This window comes from Ranitomeya variabilis, chromosome 4 (genome assembly GCF_051348905.1).
Source record: "Ranitomeya variabilis isolate aRanVar5 chromosome 4, aRanVar5.hap1, whole genome shotgun sequence".
Classification (NCBI taxonomy): domain Eukaryota; kingdom Metazoa; phylum Chordata; class Amphibia; order Anura; family Dendrobatidae; genus Ranitomeya; species Ranitomeya variabilis.
Window position 1 is genome coordinate 183,907,368 of NC_135235.1, and position 21,627 is coordinate 183,928,994.

Here is a 21,627-nt window from a genome sequence, read left to right on the forward strand (position 1 = left end):
AAAATGGTCCATTTGGTACCCTTGCCTAAGTTGCCTTCCTCCTCCGATTTGGTGCCATTGTTTTTTCAGAATGTGGTTCGTTTACATGGTATTCCGGAGAACATTGTGTCCGACAGAGGATCCCAGTTTGTGTCCAGATTTTGGCGATCCTTTTGTGCTAAGATGGCCATTGAAATGTCTTTTCCGTCAGCCTTCCATCCTCAGACGAATGGTCAAACCGAACGAACTATTCAGACCTTGGAAACTTATTTGAGATGTTTTGTTTCTGCTGACCAGGATGATTGGGTGACCTTTTTGCCATTGGCTGAGTTCGCCCTCAATAATCGGGCTAGTTCTGCTACTTTGGTTTCACCTTTCTTTTGCAATTCTGGTTTTCATCCTCGTTTCTCCTCGGGTCAGGTTGAGTCTTCTCACTGTCCTGGGGTGGATTCTGTGGTGGATAGGTTGCAGCAGATTTGGAACCATGTAGTGGACAATTTGACTTTGTCCCAAGAGAAGGCTCAGCGCTTTGCTAACCGCCGTCGCTGTGTGGGTCCCCGACTTCGTGTGGGGGATTTGGTATGGTTGTCTTCTCGTTATGTTCCGATGAAGGTTTCCTCTCCTAAGTTCAAGCCTCGTTTCATCGGTCCTTATAAGATTTTGGAAATCCTCAACCCTGTGTCTTTTCGTTTGGACCTCCCAACATCGTTTGCCATTCATAATGTGTTCCATAGGTCATTGTTGCGGAGATATGTGGTGCCTGTGGTCCCTTCTGTTGATCCTCCTGCTCCGGTCTTGGTCGAGGGGGAGTTGGAATATGTGGTGGAGAAGATCGTGGATTCTCGTATTTCGAGACGGAGGCTTCAGTACTTGGTGAAATGGAAGGGTTATGGTCAGGAGGATAATTCCTGGGTTGTCGCCTCCGATGTCCATGCGGCCGATTTGGTTCGTGCCTTTCCTTTGGCTCGTCCTGATCGGCCTGGGAGCTCTGTTGAGGGTTTGGTGACCCCTCCTCAAGGGGGGGGTACTGTTGTGAATTCCGTTCTCGGGCTTCCTCCTGTGGTCATGAGTGGTACTGTGTGAGTTTGGTCTTGGGCTTCCTCTGGTGGCCTTTAGCTATATGGCTGGTCTTGGCTGGGCTCAGCTGTTTCATCTCCTGCTAGGCTGGGCCTATTTAACTCACCTGGACCTTTAGATGTCACCTGCTGTCGGTGTATTCAGTCCTGATCCTGTGTCCTCCTGAATATTCCTTGTGACCAGTCTCCTGCTATGAGAAGCTAAGTTTGCTTGTTCAGTTTCTCATTATTTCCTTGAAAACGTTTCTATTATATTATGAGTTCAGCCCAGCTTGCTTTTATGTGATTTTTTGCTTGCTGGTTAGTTCTGGGGTGCAGAGTGCGCCCCTCACATCGTGAGTCGGTGTGGGGGTTCATGTATTCTCTGCATGGTTTACTTTTGATAGTTTTTGTACTGACCGCACAGACACCTATCTATTTTCTGCCTATCTAGTATTAGCGGGCCTCATTTGCTAAATCTGTTTCATCTCTACGTTTGTGTTTTCCCCTTGACTCACCGTTATTATTTGTGGGGGGCTATCTAAAACTTTGGGGTACATTTCTCTGAGGCAAGTGAGGTCTTTGCTTTCTTTCTAGGGGTAGTCAGTTTCTCAGGCTGTGACGAGACGTCTAGGTTTTCAGGTAACGTTCCACAGCTGCCTTTAGTGTGTTTGGATAGGATCAGGATTGCGGTCAGTATAGTTTCCACATCCCCAGAACTTGTCCTATATACTCAGGGTATATTTGTCAGGTCAGTTTGAGATCCTACCACCAGGATCATAACACTGAACTGTGTCGCTTGCGCTCCATATGACCGGTCAATTTTTATTACATCCAGTCTCTTCCTCTTCTGAGGCATCCGGCCGGAGCTGTAACGTGCTATCTGCACTAAAAAACTCCCCTCACCAGCTTGGCGCTCCTATGAAGCCGTTTATTCTGACTCTGTTCACATTCTTAAGCAGGGTGACCTTTATGGCGCAATGTGCTATCAATGGTTTTCTTGGTCACTCTGGTACCAGCTGCCTTGAGATCATTAACAAGTTTTAGGCTGATCTCTCACCTTCCTCATGAGCGGTCACATGACCGCCACGCGACCAATCAGAAGCCGCGACGTCATCTAAGGTCTTTCAAGCGCTCATTCTTAGGAACGGAAGCTGCCGGTTACATCGGTAAGGTCCAGGCTGCGTCGGAGAGGTGAGTATATCAATATTTTTTATTTTTATTCTTTATTTTACACATTAATATGGATCCCAGGGCCTGAAGGAGAGTTTCCTCTCCTTCAGACCCTGGGAACCATACAGGATACATTCCGATACTTGGTGTCCCATTGACTTGTATTGGTATCGGGTATCGGTATCGGCGATATCCGATACTTTTCTGGTATCGGCCGATACTATCCGATACCGATACTTTCAAGTATCGGACGGTATCGCTCAACACTACCGATAGCACTTCACATTGCTCCTAAAGTACCAGAGGGCAGTGCAGAGTGCAATTTTCCTACTAGAAGGGAAGGTGTTATGAAATAGCTAAAAGAACCCAGAGTTAACACAACAAACTATGAAATACAAAATAAAGGATTAAATATGTACTGTTAGAAAACAAACTGCCTACTATGTAACAAAAAAACAGAAGATATGTGCAGAGTAAATAACATAAACCGCAAACAGATAAACCCTAGCTGATCTTTTATTGACTGGCTTAGACTACAGCAGTATGGGCGTAAATCCAAATAAGGCTATCACCAGCAAGAAACACTAATGGGGAAAGTACCGTATTTTCCGGCGTATAAGACTACTTTTTAACCCCTGAAAATCTTCTTAAAAGTCGGGGGTCGTCTTATACGCCGGGTGTCGTCTTGTACGCCGGGTGCAGACCTATATGTATATGGTGGGTGGGGGGGGAGTGGTCTTGATGACGAAGAGAGGGGGCATCTCACAGGAAAGTGTGAGTGGAGTATCCCCCTATTACCTCATTGTAGCAGCGTGGGGTCTCTGTGCTGGGGAGCGGCGGCGGCTGCTCCTCTTTGTGCCGCGTGGGTGCTGTGCTGTGGGGCGGCTCCTCTTTGTGCAGCGTCAGGCCTCTGTGCTGTGGGGCGGCGGCGGCATATCTTAGTGCAGAGTTGGGGCTCCTCTGGCATCTCCTCAAAGCCCGGAGGCACCGGCAGCTCCATTGCTGCGATGCGGTGGCCTCCGGGAAAATGGCCGCTGGGGACGGCGCATGGTCAGATTCAGATCTCGTCTCCCGAGATCTTGGGACGAAATCTGAATCTGAGCATGCGCCGCCCCCAGCGGCCATTTTCCCGGAGGCCACCGCATCGCAGCAATTGAGCTGCCGGTGCCTCCGGGCTTTGAGGAGATGCCTGAGGAGCCCCGACTCTGCACTAAGATGCGGCGGCGGCGCCCCACAGCACAGAGGCCCAGCGCTGCACAAAGAGGACCCGCCCCACAGCACAGCACCCGTGCGGCACAAAGAGGAGCAGCCGCCGCCGCTCCCCAGCACAAAGACCCCACGCTGCTACAATGAGGTAATAGGGGGATACTCCACTCACACTTTCCTGTGAGACGCCCCCTCTCTTCATCATCGGGACCACTCCCCCCAAAAAGGCACATTATTCACCGGCCCTATAAGACGACACATGGCATATAAGAAGACCCCCGACTTTTAAGAAGATTTTATATTTTAACTGGAAAAGTTGGGGGGTTGTCTTATACGCCCAGTTGTCTTATACACCGGAAAATACGGTATATAAAGCCACATCCAAAAGGTGATAGGGCAGATAAGTCAATAAATTAAAACACCTTTTACCTTTAACAGACTGCAGCAAGGATATCAGAAACTAATAAATACCCTGATAAAAGGCTTAGGGTACCGTCTCACTATACGATTTACCAATGATCATGACCTGCGATACGACCTGGCCGTGATCGTTGGTAAGTCGTTGTGTGGTCGCTGGGGAGCTGTCACACAGACCGCTCTTCAGCGACCAACGATGCCGAGGTTCGCTGGTAACCAGGGTAAACATCGGGTTACTAAGCGCAGGGCCGCGCTTAGTAACCCGATGTTTACCGTGGTTACCAGCGTAAAAGTGAAAAAAAAAAAAACGTACATACTCACCATCTGATGTCCGTCAGGTCCCTTGCCGTCTGCTTCCCGCTCTGACTGAGTGCCGCCGTAAAGTGAAAGCAGATCACAGCGGCGACGTCACTGCTGTGATCTGCTCTCACTTTCCGGCCGGCAGACAGTCAGAGCGGGAAGCGGACGGCAAGGGACCTAACGGACATCAGATGGTGAGTGTGTACGGTTTTTTTTTTTTTTACTTTTACGCTGGTAACCACGGTAAACATCGGGTTACTAAGCGCGCCCCTGCGCTTAGTAAACCGATGTTTACCCTGGTTACAAGCGATCGCATCGCTGGATCGCTGTCACACACAACGATCCAGCGATGACAGCGGGAGATCCAGCGACGAAAGAAAGTTTCAAACGATCTGCTACGACGTACGATTCTCAGCAGGGTCCCTGATCGCAGTAGCGTGTCAGACACTGCAAGATCGTAACTATATCGCTAGAACGTCACGAATCGTGCCGTCGTAGCGATGAAAATGCCACTGTGTGACGGTACCCTTAAACGTTTGAACCCACTGGGTTTAAACATTTCATTTAATCATTTCTATCCTCTTGTTTCCCCACCCAATCACTACAATACTATTGTATTTTCACAAGCGTTATATAGTAATATCATATGTAGAATACGTGAGATACTTAAAACGTGTACCTATGTTTTCTTTTGTTTATTATTCTTTTGATTTTGATTGTAATATATGCTTTTTTTGTTATTACGTATGAACAGATTGTCTTGCTGATGAAGGCTCGTGCCTGAGCCGAAACGTTGTTTGAAAACCATTCTCTTTTGCACAAGATACATTAAAAAAAACTTTGAAAGCAACAGTTCAGTCTTCACGTTTTTGTAGTGTGCCGGGGTTAGATCTTTTGTATTGTCTTACCATTTTACCCCTGAGCATCTAACAGTGGTCGAGCCTGATCATATCCGCTTTTAGCCAACATGACATTGGCAGTGATCCCTCATCAACCAATTAGAGAAGAAGAGAAGCTGCTGCTATGTCAACATGACATCAGCGGAGGCCGCGGAATCGCCAGCAGTAGTGGTCTGTGACTGCCCTGAAATGGCAGAGATCGGCGGTTAGCAGAACATAAAGATAATTAGCAACTTTTTTTCCTGTTAGTTTCTAGGTCCACATAAAAAGTTTTAGTCCTGATAACCCCTTTAATCAAAGTTCTCAGCTGTTCAGAGATGATAATCCATCATGCTCCTCACACACATTATATACTGTAACACCCCCAGCCAATCAGAGTTCACAACAGTTCAGGGTGTACAATGATGAATTGACCTTCATGCCCCTCACAGTATAATACCCATTAGCACCCAAAAATAGTCAGCAAAACATGCAGTACACAAGTTAATGTTTCCAGCCCTCAGCAGTGGACAGTGCAACACCCCTCCCCATCCCCCAAACACAAAGGAAATAAATTGTAGCAGACCTCCCAGCCCCTCAGAAGTTATATAGCAGTGGACCTCTAGCTCCTCATAATATACATGGCCGCAGATCCCCCTCAGCCTCTCATAATATACTTGTCTGCAGACCTCCAACCTCTCATAGTATACATGGCCGAAGAGCACCTAGCCCCTGATAATATACATGGATGTAGATCTCTAGCTCCTCATAATATACAATACATGGCTGCAGATCCCCTCAGCATCTCAATATACATGAATACAGACCCCCCAACCTATTATAATATACATGGCCGCAGATCCCCCTCAGCCTCTCATAATATACTTGGCTGCAGACCTCCAACCTCTCATAGTATACATGGCCGAAGAGCACCTAGCCCCTGATAATATACATGGATGTAGATCTCTAGCCCCTCATAATATACAATACATGGCTGCAGATCCCCTCAGCATCTCAATATACATGAACACAGATGCCCCAACCTATTATAATATACATGGCCGCAGTCCCCTAACCCCAATATACATTGCAACAGATCCCACAGCCCTTCATAATATACAGTGCAGCAGATCCCCAAACCACTCATATAATATACAGTGCTGCAGAAAGCTGCACCTAGCTGTTTCCTCTGAATTATTCCTGCATAACTTGCCCTGCACTACAACTGCCACAACCACCACCATCACAATTAACACCTATATCTGCCCTGGGGACTAGCTGTGCCCGTGGAGAGCTGAAACATCTTAGCGGCATCACCAACTGCCCCAGTGGATCTGAACTGCAGCGTCGGCCATATTGACCAAGTACCACGGGTGACGTCATGAACAATTCCCCTATAAACTATTTCCCCTTTCAATTCATTGACTTTTATTGGACGCCAAGGGCCACGGACCGGATCACTGCTGCCGTGACCACATCCCTTTAAGAACCGGCACGGTACCGAGTATCCCCACGGCCCTGGCGGGTGCTCCAATCAGAACATGTATTTTTTTATGTGAGTTTGTAAGGAAACTGTTATGGACAAAAGTTTTATCTTGGGGAAAGTATGATGCTGGCTATAATAACTCACCTTAATCTCTACTTACTGGCACTAGAAGCGTCCTTGCAAAGCAGTATCTACAGTCTATAAAGTTCATAATTTAAAAGGATCTTCTGAAATAAATAAACTCTCATCAATATTCTAAACCATTGTCTTTCAGTTCTATATGGATCTTGGTTTGAACATGTGAAAGGCTGGATGAAAATGAAAGATGACAGCAGATTCTTCTTTGTTACATACGAGGAGCTCTTACAGGTAGTGATACTCTATAGGGCGGCATAAAGTGTCAGTGGGGTTTCTGGTTAGATCTAACTGCCTAGTTGTATGTCTCTGGCATTTATTCCCCAGAAACCATGGAACCGAAGATATAAACTAAATGAGAAAATACCCTGTAATAAGTAAATAGTAATAGTGAATGGAAATAACATAGGGTACTCAAACACTATTTTCATCAAGAAGCATAAAAGCCATCACACAGCGACAAGGTGTACCCAATCAGAACTGTACCTAACTCTTGTAGTTCACCTCATTATGTGTCAGCACATTTTAAAATAGATAAAGTCATAGCAGAATCAGGTCTCGATTGTGCAGCCTCAGTCTGTGGAAAGCTATGTCAGCAAAATGGACAGTCAATAAGGGTGAGCCGTACCCCTGTTTGTAGAAAATCCCAAAAACTAAAACAAAAACTAAAAAGCCAGAGCACTTATGGGTATATAGGTGTGCTGTCACACTGTGGCCATTTAAGAGACAGAACCTAAGATTAAAACAAAATGAGAAACTACCTTGTGATATGCAAATGAATAGTAATAAAACATGGAAATACAGTTGTGTGAAAAAGTGTTTGCCCCCTTCCCGATTTCCTATTTTTTTGCTTGTTTATAACATTTAATTTTTTTAGATCACCAAACAAATTTAAATATTAGACATATTTGAAATGTTAGACAAACACAGAATGCAGTTTTTAAATGAAGGTCTTTATTTTTAAGGCAAAAAGAAATCCAAACATAGAGGGCCCTGTGTGAAGAAGTGATTGACCCTTAAACCTAATAACTGGTTGAGACACCCTTAGCAGCAAAAACTGCCATAATGTGCTTGCGGTAATTGGTAAACCGTCTTTTACAATGCTCTGGAGGAACTTTGGCCCACTCATCTTTGCAAAACTGTTTAAATTCAGCCACATTTAAGTGTTTCTGCGCATGAACCGCCTTTTTATGGACATGCCACAGCATCTCAATTGGATCAAGGTCAAGACTTTGACTAAGCCACTTCAAAGTCTTAATTTTTTTTTGTTCTTAAGCCATTCAGATGTGGACTTGCTAGTGCGTTTTCAATCATTGCCCTGCTGCTTAACCCAAGTATGCTTTAGCTTGAGGTCACAAACAGATGGCAGGACATTCTCATTCTCATTCAGGATTTTTTGTGAGACAGCAGAATTCATGGTTCCATTTTCCACAGCAACTCTTCCAGGTTCTAAAGCAGCAAAACAGTCCCAGACCATCACACTACCACCACCATATTTTACTGTTGATATTACGTTCCTTTTCTGCAATTCTGTGTTACTTCCATGGCAGATATAATGGGACAAAAACATTCCAAAAAGTTAAACTTTTGTTATGACAGTCCACAGAGTATTCTCCCAAAAGTCTGGGGATCATCAAGATGTTTTCTGGCAAAACTGAGATGAGTCTTTATGTTCTTCTTGCTCCACAGTGGTTTTCATCTTGGAACTCTGCCATGCAGGCCATTTTTACTCAGTCTCTTTCTTATGGTGGAGTCATGAGCACTGACCTTGTCTGAGGCAAGTGAGGCCTGCAGTTCTTTGTATGTTATTGTGGGGTCTTTTGTGGCCTCTTGGATATAATTATGGGATAATTATAGTTATCCAGCCACTCCTGTGAAGGTTCACCACTATTTCATTATATCGCAATTTCTGGATGTTTGCTCTCACTGTGGTTCGCTGAGTTATAAATGGTTTTATGACCTTTTCCAGACTGATAGATCTCAATTACTTTGTTTCTCACTTGTTCCAGAATTTCTTTTGATTGAGGCATGATGTCTAGCTTTTGAGGATCTTTTAGTATTCTTCATTTTGTCTGGCAGGTCCTATTACAGTGATTTCTTGATTGAGAATAGGTGTGGTAGTGATCAGGCCTTGGTGTGGCTAAGGGAATTAAACTCAGCTTCCCAAAGATGTGATAAACCACAGTTAATTTATGTTTTAAAGTAGGGGGAAAATTACTTTTGTTTTGGATTCATTTTTCCCTTAACAATTAAGACCTTCATTTAAAAACTGCATCTTGTGATTACTTGTGTTATCTTTGTCGAATATTTAAATTTGTTTGGTGATCTGAAACATTTAAGTGTGACAAATATGCAAAAGCTACCCATTCGTGGAAAGCTTTATAAACAAATTGGACAACCAAATAAGCGGGAGCCTATTTTTCGCAAAATTTATAAACAGTATATATCTAAATATAAATATATATATATATATATATATATATATATATATATATATATATATATATATATATATATACAGTGGGGCAAAAAAGTATTTAGTCAGTTAGCAATAGTGCAAGTTCCACCACTTAAAAAGATGAGAGGCATCTGTAATTTACATCATAGGTAGACCTCAACCATGGGAGACAAACTGAGAAAAAAAAATCCAGAAAATCACATTGTCTGTTTTTTTATCATTTTATTTGCATATTATGGTGGAAAATAAGTATTTGGTCAGAAACAAACAATCAAGATTTCTGGCTCTCACAGACCTGTAACTTCTTCTTTAAGAGTCTCCTCTTTCCTCCACTCATTACCTGTAGTAATGGCACCTGTTTAAACTTGTTATCAGTATAAAAAGACACCTGTGCACACCCTCAAACAGTCTGACTCCAAACTCCACTATGGTGAAGACCAAAGAGCTGTCAAAGGACACCAGAAACAAAATTGTAGCCCTGCACCAGGCTGGGAAGACTGAATCTGCAATAGCCAACCAGCTTGGAGTGAAGAAATTAACAGTGGGAGCAATAATTAGAAAATGGAAGACATACAAGACCACTGATAATCTCCCTCGATCTGGGGCTCCACGCAAAATCCCACCCCGTGGGGTCAGAATGATCACAAGTACGGTGAGCAAAAATCCCAGAACCACGCGGGGGGACCTAGTGAATGAACTGCAGAGAGCTGGGACCAATGTAACAAGGCCTACCATAAGTAACACACTACGCCACCATGGACTCAGATCCTGCAGTGCCAGACGTGTCCAACTGCTTAAGCCAGTACATGTCCGGGCCCGTCTGAAGTTTGCTAGAGAGCATTTGGATGATCCAGAGGAGTTTTGGGAGAATGTCCTATGGTCTGATGAAACCAAACTGGAACTGTTTGGTAGAAACACAACTTGTCGTGTTTGGAGGAAAAAGAATACTGAGTTGCATCCAACAAACACCATACCTACTGTAAAGCATGGTGGTGGAAACATCATGCTTTGGGGCTGTTTCTCTGCAAAGGGGCCAGGACGACTGATTCGGGTACATGAAAGAATGAATGGGGCCATGTATCGTGAGATTTTGAGTGCAAACCTCCTTCCATCAGCAAGGGCATTGAAGATGAAACGTGGCTGGGTCTTTCAACATGACAATGATCCAAAGCACACCGCCAGGGCAACGAAGGAGTGGCTTCGTAAGAAGCATTTCAAGGTCCTGGAGTGGCCTAGCCAGTCTCCAGATCTCACCCCAATAGAAAACCTTTGGAGGGAGTTGAAAGTCCGTGTTGCCAAGCGAAAAGCCAAAAACATCACTGCTCTAGAGGAGATCTGCATGGAGGAATGGGCCAACATACCAACAACAGTGTGTGGCAACCTTGTGAAGACTTACAGAAAACGTTTGACCTCTGTCATTGCCAACAAAGGATAGATTACAAAGTATTGAGATGAAATTTTGTTTCTGACCAAATACTTATTTTCCACCATAAAATGCAAATAAAATGATAAAAAAACAGACAATGTGATTTTCTGGATTTTTTTTTCTCAGTTTGTCTCCCATAGTTGAGGTCTACCTATGATGTAAATTACAGACGCCTCTCATCTTTTTAAGTGGTGGAATTTGCACTATTGCTGACTGACTAAATACTTTTTTGCCCCACTGTATATATATATATATATATATATATATATATATATATATATTCCATAGAATATGGGATAACTTTTCCATCACTGAGAATTTTACCACATCCTGAGAGTGATTTCTCAATGGGATCTCTGGAGATTGCTGTGCTGTGCTCTGCTGGTCTTTGTCACTCACATGAGAATGAATGTGGAGGATGTGAACATGCTTAATCAATTCTCCTTCATATAGGGCAACTTCAGAATCCCATTTTTAGGATCTGCGAGGGTTCCATGACAGAAAGGTGCTGGAAGATTGTGGCATCTAGTTTCATGAATTCCTGCACTGGATAGAAGTGCTTCACCATTGTATTAAACAGTGCCGTTTTTTCTTGCTGGTAGTAAGATGCTTAATCTGTTGAGATGAAGCTACTCGAGCTTTCCTATCTGGACTATCTGGATTAACTGAGTTGTTCAGTGTTGGCCTCTTCCCTCAGCTATATATACTAGCCTCTGGTACTTTGGAATTGCTAGTCTTAGTTTTTACTGCCTGGTTTAAAGTTGCAGGTATAGATCGTGTTTGGAGTACCTGTTGGAAGATTTATTCAGGAAATTGTTGCTTAGAGTTTTGTTTGTGTGCACATCCTCTTCCTCTCTTGTTTGGTTTATCCTTCCTTTTACTCCTTTTACTTCTTTTACTTTACCCCTGTGTTTCTCTCTGTGTTTGGTGAGTGCATTTTTTATGATTGATATTTTCATTTATTCCTGTGAGCCATTCCTTGTTTGTCTGGTTAGTGTTATCCTATACACTTCAGCTTCCTATCTCCTTGGGTGAGGGAGAGGACAGATTAGGTTTGATATATGAGAATAGCAAGGCACATGAACCTGGCGTCTCCATCTTCAGGACTAATCCGGGGGTGATGGGTAGATAGGACAATTCTAGGGACCTCGTTAGCATCTACAGTCCCAAGGCACTGCGTGACAGATATTTTACCTGGGAAGTTCCCTTTACACATAGTTTCTCAAACCATCTGGGAAAAAAAAGAAAGTTTGCTTATTAATTGTATTTACAGCTAGTACTATGATGTGAATGACACACTATATTTGGGTGTAAATAAATGTCATTTTTTTCAGGATCTCCGTGGCTGTGTAGTGAGAATCTGTAAATTCTTAGGACAGGACTTAGATGATGCACAGATTGACTTGGTTGTCAAACATTCAACCTTCAAAGCCATGAAGGAAAATGTAATGTCAAATTGGAGTCAATCGGAATTGGTAGACAATTCAAAAGGATCCTTCTTGCGTAAAGGTAACTTTTATTCTTCAAACACATTGCAGTCAATGGGGTTATTCTTCAAAGTGTTTTTGCAGCAAACTGGTGGAAAAGATGCGGAAAAGCTGCAATGCTTTATGCAACGCAGAGTTATGCAAAAATGTTGGAAATTTTGAAATTTTCACAGCAGATTGAAGCTGCTCAGCCCAAATGGGCAGATCCAAGCTGGGATGGCTAGTGGCTATGCCCATCAAATTCTGTAAAATTGCTTGTGTTTCTTATGCCAGAAATGCTGTTCCAGTTCCTTGCAGAAGTAGCATTTTTCATGAGGCGCTCTGAGGTGTGCCGAATTAATTATGGGAAGTGCACCTCTTAATGAATTTGGCGCATCATACTCCAGTGAGCCCTTCATTAATACCAGCCTGCACATCACCAGTCTTAAGGAATCAGCCCCAATAACTCTGTAGCTAATAGCAGAGAAAATTAAGTAAGTGGACTTCAGTTATTATCTTAGATAATCCTTGTTTTTGTAGAAATGAACTTAATATTTATTCCTTGTTGACGCTCTGTTTTCTTTTTTTCCCCTTTTGATTTCAACCCAACTTTTTTCTTTACTTGTTTCACGAACAATATGAAGATTGTTTTTTTGAAGGGCAGGTTGAAGTTTTTAATGGCATTTACAAAATATTGTATTAAAAAAGCAATTTCGTTATTGAAATATCAGGTCACACACAAAACAGAAAAATGACATTTTATCTTTATCGTGTCACCAGAGTGCGATCCATACATTTTTTTTTTATTTCTCTGCCAATGGAGCTGTGTAATGACTAATTTTTTTGCAAGACCAAGTTTTAGTTATTATTATTGATATTATTTGGTGTGCACGCAAGTATCTGATCACATTTTATTCTATTGGGAGGCAATATGACCAAATACAGCAGTTCTAGTTTTGTTTTGTTTTTTTACAGAGTACACTGTGCTGGATAAATAAAATTGCACAATTTTTTTTTCATTATTATTATTATTATTATTATTATTATTATTTACAGAATTGGAAAAAAGGCCAATATTCTATTTTACATTTGTTTGCTTCCTTTTGAGGACTTGAACCTGGGTAATCCATTGATTTTTAAGCATTGGTCATGGTATCAAAACTTTAAATCTAGGCCAGGTTGGAACAGAAATTCAGCGCTGGCATTTGAGAATACACAGATAAACTTGCAGGGTGGTGAATGTGTAAAATGTTTGTGCATTTACATATAACTGTTGATTGAAGTGTACCATATATCACATTTACAGAATGCAAACTGCTGTAAAGCAAGAGCTACACTATGTGAATTTAGGTTCCCTCTAGAAAATCCCAGCATAGGATTGTCCTGTACCATTAGGCCACCAGGACCCGGTTCCAAGCCTTTGCCCCTCTCTTGCCTTGGGATCACCGTGGCAATACCCACACTCTGAACAAAGCCCAGCACCTAATTTGGGTATACCTACACTACAGCATCAACCCACAGTTAAGTATAGCGATGTTTGAAAAAGACCAGGATTAGGTCGAAACGTCACACGCTACTTAACAAGAATTTATTTGTCCATCAGACTTGTATTATGATTGTGTCTGCACAAATATTAAAAATTCCATATTACAAGCGCCGGCATGATCACAAGCAGTATACTTAACTGGCATGTGTATGTCTTCTTCCCTTCATATCATTGATCATTTGAAGCCGGGTGTACACATACTGGCTTCGGAGTTGCACACTGCGCATGATTAGAAGGACAGAAAGCTTACGATCGTGCGCAATGCGCCTCTCCAAAGCTGGCGGTTCTGAAGGCGTGGGGGACCTGACAGGTTCCCTTTAATGATGTGCTCGTGCTTTGGGTGGGCCTATGAGCAGTTACAGTTATATGAAAAAGTTTGGGCACCCCTATTATTCTTAAGCGTAATGTTTTATAAAAATTGTTTTATTTGCAACAGCTATTTCAGTTTCATACAGCTAATAACTGTTGGACACAGTAATGTTTCTGCCTTGAAATGAGGCTTATTGTACTAACAGAAAATGTGCAATCTGCATTCAAACAAAATGTGTCAGGTGCATAAGTATGGGCACCCTTATCATTTTCTTGTTTTAAATACTCCTACCTACTTTTTACTGACTTACTAAAGCACTTTTTTGGGTGTTGTAACCTCATTGAGCTTTGAACTTCATAGCCAGGTGTATGCAATCATGAGAAAAGCTACTAGGGGTGCCCAAACTTTTTCATATAACTGTATTTTCATGGTGCTCTGGCCCAAGCACGAAGAAAAGCCCTGTCCAAATGCCCACCCAAAGCACGAGCATGTTCCTCATAAAAGAGACAGAGAGAGACAGATAGAGAGAGACAGGCAGCAAGAGACAGACAGAAAGTCATCCACAGACAGAGACAGACAGACAAAGAGACAGAGAGAGACAGAGACACAGGCAGTCAGAGACAGAAAGAGACTGACAGACCAAGAAACTGAGAGACAGCATGAGACAGTGAGAAACAGACTGAGAGAGGGAGATACAAAGAGAGACAGATAGACAGTAAGAGAGACAAATCATGAGACAGAGAGAGACAGAGACAGGCAAAGAGAGAGACAGAGAGAGAGTCAGACATAGAGAGAGACAGCTATTATTCCTATAGTCCTAGTTAGAAGGCGGTTAAGGAGCACATCAACAATACATTATCAACATAATCTACTATGGTAGGTACCATGAAGAAAGAAACCCCCCCCCATAAAAAATGTATACTTTATTGAATTTACAAAAAATACCCTAATCGAAAATAGCCTGAATGGTAGGTAGGTCAAAAACCAAAACAGGAGATATACTCCCAGATAAGCCTAGATTAAGTAGCAGCAAACCTCAGTATGATAAAACTAGACTGAGTAGCAGCGACCCTCAATAAATAAGTAGAGGTATACCCACCCCCATGTAATAGTATCAGTGATATACCAATGTTGACATGCACTTAATTATATAGATGTGCAGATATACGTGAAAATTCCCTAGATCCTACACAGAACCTGTATATATATATATATATATGTGCCTACCTAGATGCGGAGGTTGGCACCCTAAGAAATTCGAGAATGGCGCCCCCGCTCGTACGATGACTGTCCCTAATCTCCTATTAACACCCTATAAGGAGAATGTCAGAAGTAGAAGGCCAGGTGGCTTGTAGTGACTTGTAATGGTATGTCATGTACTCTGACAAGCATAAGGCCCACCCCCAATGTGATGTGAGTACAGGGACAGATAGGTACTATGCATATAAATACAGGGAAATGTAGGTGCAGCGCCCCAGAGTCCTGGTCGTTGCAGTACTGTGGCTCCGCCGCTAAGGGGAGCTATGGCACGTCTGATGGCACTGAAGGAGTTCATCTGATCAGGTATCACAGACACCAATACATTTCACAGTCGGGCCTCCGGGGGGAGCTAAGGGTTCTATTCACTAGGCCACTCCCCACCATAGTGGGTAAACTGGGGGTCAGGCAGGAAGTTAGATCAGAAAGCTGACTGGGTTGGAACCAGGCAACACCTTGTGGCAGAGGGTGTTGTGGGGGAAGATACAGTAGGGTCTCTGTCAGGGGTGGGATCCTGACAGAGGCTTGGCAACTTGAGCGAACGTAACGGGACCGTGCCTGCTCAGGATAGCGGCGGTGCCCAAGGAAGGATCAGAAGCGAGATAGATTGTGCTGAGTGAGAAACGAGATCAAAGCAATAAGGAGAATACCAGTAGGAGTCGTGCTGTAAGACCGAAGCAACATCCTACTGAGGCGCACAACCGGTGGCCGGAACGCCGAGAGAGTATCACAATATCTAGCTTCAAGCAATACTCTAAACAGCGGCAGGACAGTCAGTCTAAGGCGGGCTGTCTCACTTAAATCACCTATGCAGTCTTGGGGGGCAACTTGTGGAGAGGGGCGACTCTAGGGTCCCGGAAGAGCTCCGAGCCTACCCGTCAAACGGGTGCCGTCCCAACCAGAACATCAGGGAGGGACGGAGGATTAGCAGAACATCATCTAATCGAGTTGTGAGGGAACTTAAGAAACAGACACAACAGTTGTGGGGACTTTCTGTAAGCACAGCAGGGAAGGACCGCAACACATAGCGCTAGAGGGAAGGCACAGATTTCCACCTGTGAAGAGAACTCTGGAGGTGCCATTGGGCCGGCCGGACTTGCGCAGCCTGGTGAACCGAATTCTGGACTGAGGACCCAGAGATCTTCAGTAAAGAGGTAAAGAGACTGCAACCTGGTGTCCTCGTTATTTACTGCACTGACCTTGCCCCTGATGAAGCCACAGTTGTGGCGACACGCGTTGGGCTCTTGTGCCCCCCTTTTTTGACCGGCTTCACACCCCATGGGTGTTGTCTCCTGCTCCAGGCAGACTAATAGGGCATATGCATACTTCTTAGATCTTCTCTTTCCACTATGGTCTAGCTGATCCAGTCTTTACAGGCAGGTCTGGTATGGCACGTTCTACACACTTGTATTTTTACTTATATGTTCTAAGTGTGGTTGAGTATTGTTTTGCATCTCTAGACTGCAATATTGGCTGATGAGGATGTGTGTAGGTACATTTATGGTTTATTATCTATTTATTCTATGTACCGTGCTAAATACTTCTGGCATCTAAACTGTTGTCCATGGTGCCAACATTTCTGTTATTTCATGCACTGTATCTGGGCCTGTTATAAGTGCTGGGCCACACATGTGTAGCATCTTCTGTAGTGGTAACGCTATGCCCGTATACTTATGTAAACACTAGAAAGGCTATAGGCTTTACATGCCTGGAGAATATTAAGAAACATTAAGGAGCAGCTATCTTTTGGTCCACATGTAGACAGGTTATATATACATCTCATTTGAGTATATTGCTGTACCCTATGTGCATTTATTGTGTGGTAACAAGCCTTTATGAGGTCTTTTGGGGGGCATCCCCTTGTTGGGGTATGTACCTATTCTTGTTGTTTTTAAGTGTTTTTAATTGGTTATGTGTCTTTCATGACTTAATAAAATTTGCAATTTGATTTATTTACTTTTTGTGATCCCTGGTTTTGTGTATGTCTTCTTTTCTCCTTTTGACATATTCTGTATATGGCATACTCCGGGTGGATCCTAGTCAATGATATGACGGTGGTGCCCTCCACTTTGCTCATTTCTTACTGCACTGCACCACTAATATTCACCTATCCATATCTATTATTTACTGCGCGCCCCTCGGCAGGGTCACGGACCGGGGCCTAGCCACCGTGACAACCCCAGAGCAGAGACTCAGAGGTCCGGTACCGGGTACCCCTCGGCCCTGCGGCGGTGGGGGCGCTGCAAATTTTGGCATCACGAACAGGATCTACTTAAGCCTGAAGAATCAGGTCATGTGTGCCTTGGAACTGTGATTTACTGTGCTTGGACTGTACTTTATTGCCAAGACTGTGCTGCGCCATTTACCGCCAAAATCCGCCGCCATTACAGTGCTGAGGAGAGCGCAGGAGAAGAAGGGGGGCGTGAAGTAGGCGTAGACAAGCTGAAGGGCGCGAAAGACAATGGCCGCCCAGTCTAAATATTTCTGCACTGTGAGGACGTGTCCGTCAGCAGCGGAGATCCGCCTCCTGATCCTCAATGGAGGGCGGAGACCGAGAAAACGACACCGCCCACGAAGGAGAGAGCAGGAAAAAGACCAGGAAGTGACCCACGTGGAGGACGCCATGGCCAGCAGCTCCGAACCCGAAAGCGGGGTTGAAGCAGAAGTCTTCCCCAACTACCCGGATGAGCATCGCAGCCAATCCTCCATGGATAGCACTGGTTTCCTGTGGGCTGAAATGGAGGACTTAATCGATCAGCTCCTCCAGCTGAATGTGAAGGCCCGGGCTCCGCACCAGGTGGCGCCGAAAGAGAGTCTCCTGACATCGGATCCACTGCTGCCGGAGTTGCTACCGGAGTTCTCGCCGACGGAGCCAGCGGGACCCGTCACGGAGGAGGAGCCTACGCCGGCTGGTGAGTCCGCCGACCCTGTCTCGCCGGAGGAGGATTTGTTAGTGGGCCCCGTTGCAGCACCCCCTCTCCCTGGGACCCATAAACTCCAACGCCTGTTACCATGGGAGGAGGCCACGGGCATGGAACACCGCATGAGAGCCCCGATCGCACCCACTCCCCTGCTGTGTGAGGTCCACGCGGAGCGCACAGTGTGCCGCTGGGTGAACCCCGGATCCAATCTTATGGGGTTCCCCAGGGTGAAGACCCAGGAGGGAGAGATGGTACAGGCCCTAAGCTGGGAAGAATATCAGGTCCAGCTAGAGCAGCAGTGGAGGGAGAGAGAAAAGGAGCACCAGGCTGGGCTGGAGGCCCACCATCAAAAAGATTTGGTGGTCAAGGACCGGGCCCGCAAGGACCCCACCACTCACCAGGCCCCGCGCAGGCAGGGCATTGTAGTTGACTTTAAGCTCCGCGGAGGTCGGGGCTTCATTAAAGAGCCGGGGTTATACGCTGAGGTCTTTGTCAACCGCCGGGATGTCGAGTCTCATCTCAGAGAGGGCCACCCCGATCGGGACCTCTACCTGGTGGACAGCGTTACCTACACCAGGCACTTTGGGGAGAAGGGGTGGTTCGCTTTAAACGTTCACAAGAGAAAGCCGACGGAACCCCCGACCAAGGTGCCAGAAAAACCGTCCCCTGTGGCCAAGGTACCGCCTTGTGGTCGGCCCACGACCACCACCCAGACCACCGTGGTCACTCCCACTTGTACAATTGTAAAGACTACGACTTGCAGTATTGCTACCACCACCGCTGTTGTGGCCAAGGAGGCGTTTCCTCAGGTGACCGGTGTTCCTGCTGCGCCAGAACGGAAGACGGTGGGTACGCAGACCCCCAGATGGGACAACACTCCCCCTTATGCAGTACCAGGTGGTGCGCAGTATCCTACGGGGTTGCCTCCACCGGTGCTGCCGCCTGCATGGTTCCAGTAAGAAAGATGAGTAAGATAATACTACTCTTAAAATATGTATATAGTTTCTTACCTGTTTATTCGTTTCCTGATTTTTGCTGCTAAACCCGTTCAGGGTTAACTTTTAAAGTGATCCCTTTGTTGACCCGGGATCCCTATTGTTTCTGCTTCTTTTTGGTTTGTTTTCTAAGTTTTTGCACAAGTTTCCAGAACTGCCGCAATCATGAACAGTGCATGATACAAACTTTTTGTAAATAGTTTGCACCTTATTAAAGGTGCTCCCTACTGGTTTTACTTCAAAAAGGACTCTTTGTGAAGATACCACACTGGAACCTTTGCTGAGTATGGACTGGTAGCTTGAGCAGATATGCTACCTCATAGAGACTTGGTCCCCTCTTAAAGGGGATGTTCTTGTGTTGCACTTGAGAGAATAGTATTGCTTTAAGACTGAAAGATAGCAATAATGTTTTGATAAAGAGAAAGTGATGATAATGTTTGCGAGAGAAAGTTATATGTATCCAACTAGTTAATTGTAAAGAAATGCTGATGATGTTCCCTGAAAGAAAGAGAAAGCTAGAAGAAGGACGCAGTGGGCCCGTAGGGGTAGACGTGGTGTCCAGCATGCATGTTAGTGAGAAAAATAATGAGAAGGTTTAATGTTCTATAGAAAATGTTTGATAATGTTGATAGACAACGAGGATAGAAGGTGAACCCTGAGTCCTCCTAGGAGTCATGCAGAGATGGCTCAGTGCTCTTAAACCGAAGATAATGTTATGTTCTATACTGTGTATAGTAGTTGAAAAGACAGAAGGCTCGGGCTGAAAGGAGCGGTCCTGTAAGAAAGGAGAGGCAGTAGGTCTTTTGCCGTTAGGACAGGCGGTCCTGCAGATTTAAAGAAGGAGAATGTAAAAGTTAAATTGCCTTATAATGTGATTATAAGAAGGTCTTTAGCGGATTCAGAGTGTACATCCTTAAAGGCGATGTTAAGTTATTGTTCAAAAGTTTGTACTAGTAGAATACCCGGTTGGGTAAGAAAAGTTAATTATAGCATGTTGCTATGATATTTAACTATGTTTGTAACGTTCAAGTGTCCTCACCTCCCATAAAGGGAAGCCTGTTCAAGTATACTTATTGTTATTGCACTCAACAAAACTGTATGTCTTTTTGCTAACTTGTATTGTTGTTTTCTTCCCAGTCCCGGAGTACTGTGTTTAACCAGGGGGGAGTGCAGCGCCCCAGAGTCCTGGTCGTTGCAGTACTGTGGCTCCGCCGCTAAGGGGAGCTATGGCACGTCTGATGGCACTGAAGGAGTTCATCTGATCAGGTATCACAGACACCAATACATTTCACAGTCGGGCCTCCGGGGGGAGCTAAGGGTTCTATTCACTAGGCCACTCCCCACCATAGTGGGTAAACTGGGGGTCAGGCAGGAAGTTAGATCAGAAAGCTGACTGGGTTGGAACCAGGCAACACCTTGTGGCAGAGGGTGTTGTGGGGGAAGATACAGTAGGGTCTCTGTCAGGGGTGGGATCCTGACAGAGGCTTGGCAACTTGAGCGAACGTAACGGGACCGTGCCTGCTCAGGATAGCGGCGGTACGCAAGGAAGGATCAGAAGCGAGATAGATTGTGCTGAGTGAGAAACGAGATCAAAGCAATAAGGAGAATACCAGTAGGAGTCGTGCTGTAAGACCGAGGCAACATCCTACTGAGGCGCACAACCGGTGGCCGGAACGCCGAGAGAGTATCACAATATCTAGCTTCAAGCAATACTCTAAACAGCGGCAGGACAGTCAGTCTAAGGCGGGCTGTCTCACTTAAATCACCTATGCAGTCTTGGGGGGCAACTTGTGGAGAGGGGCGACTCTAGGGTCCCGGAAGAGCTCCGAGCCTACCCGTCAAACGGGTGCCGTCCCAACCAGAACATCAGGGAGGGACGGAGGATTAGCAGAACATCATCTAATCGAGTTGTGAGGGAACTTAAGAAACAGACACAACAGTTGTGGGGACTTTCTGTAAGCACAGCAGGGAAGGACCGCAACACATAGCGCTAGAGGGAAGGCACAGATTTCCACCTGTGAAGAGAACTCTGGAGGTGCCATTGGGCCGGCCGGACTTGCGCAGCCTGGTGAACCGTATTCTGGACTGAGGACCCAGAGATCTTCAGTAAAGAGGTAAAGAGACTGCAACCTGGTGTCCTCGTTATTTACTGCACTGCACCACTAATATTCACCTATCCATATCTATTATTTACTGCGCGCCCCTCGGCAGGGTCACGGACCGGGGCCTAGCCACCGTGACAACCCCAGAGCAGAGACTCAGAGGCCCGGTACCGGGTACCCCTCGCCCCTGCGGCGGTGGGGGCGCTGGATAGGTACTCTGCAACATAATAATTACTTCAATCTGACACCAAAGATAAGGTCATTCACTATGGTACTATTACAGTAAAACAAATATGTAAACAATATGTTAAACGATAAATGCCACAAAAAACATATTTATACTGCGTCACTACACCCCCCAACTACAGGCACCCGGCCAAAACACACAAAGTATGCCCCTGCAGTAAAGATATCCACATCGTGTAGTGGTATACTCATCTGTCAGATGTACGTAGTTGTGGGTCCTGATAAAGTCACTCCAGAACATTCGGCTCTGGATCTGGCGGGGGGCACGTGG

At 44.9% G+C, this 21,627-nt stretch overlaps 1 protein-coding gene across 2 annotated transcripts in view; it reads left to right on the forward strand.

Annotated features, from left to right (window-relative positions):
- The window catches only part of LOC143770136 (sulfotransferase 2B1-like), a 297,130-nt gene that overhangs the window by 237,093 nt on the left and 38,410 nt on the right, over positions 1-21,627 (forward strand). For both annotated transcript variants that reach the window (XM_077259457.1, XM_077259458.1), the window contains 2 exons: positions 6,769-6,863; positions 11,848-12,022. In XM_077259457.1, coding sequence (XP_077115572.1) covers positions 6,769-6,863; positions 11,848-12,022 — 270 coding nt within the window. The remainder of the gene's footprint in view (positions 1-6,768; positions 6,864-11,847; positions 12,023-21,627) is intronic.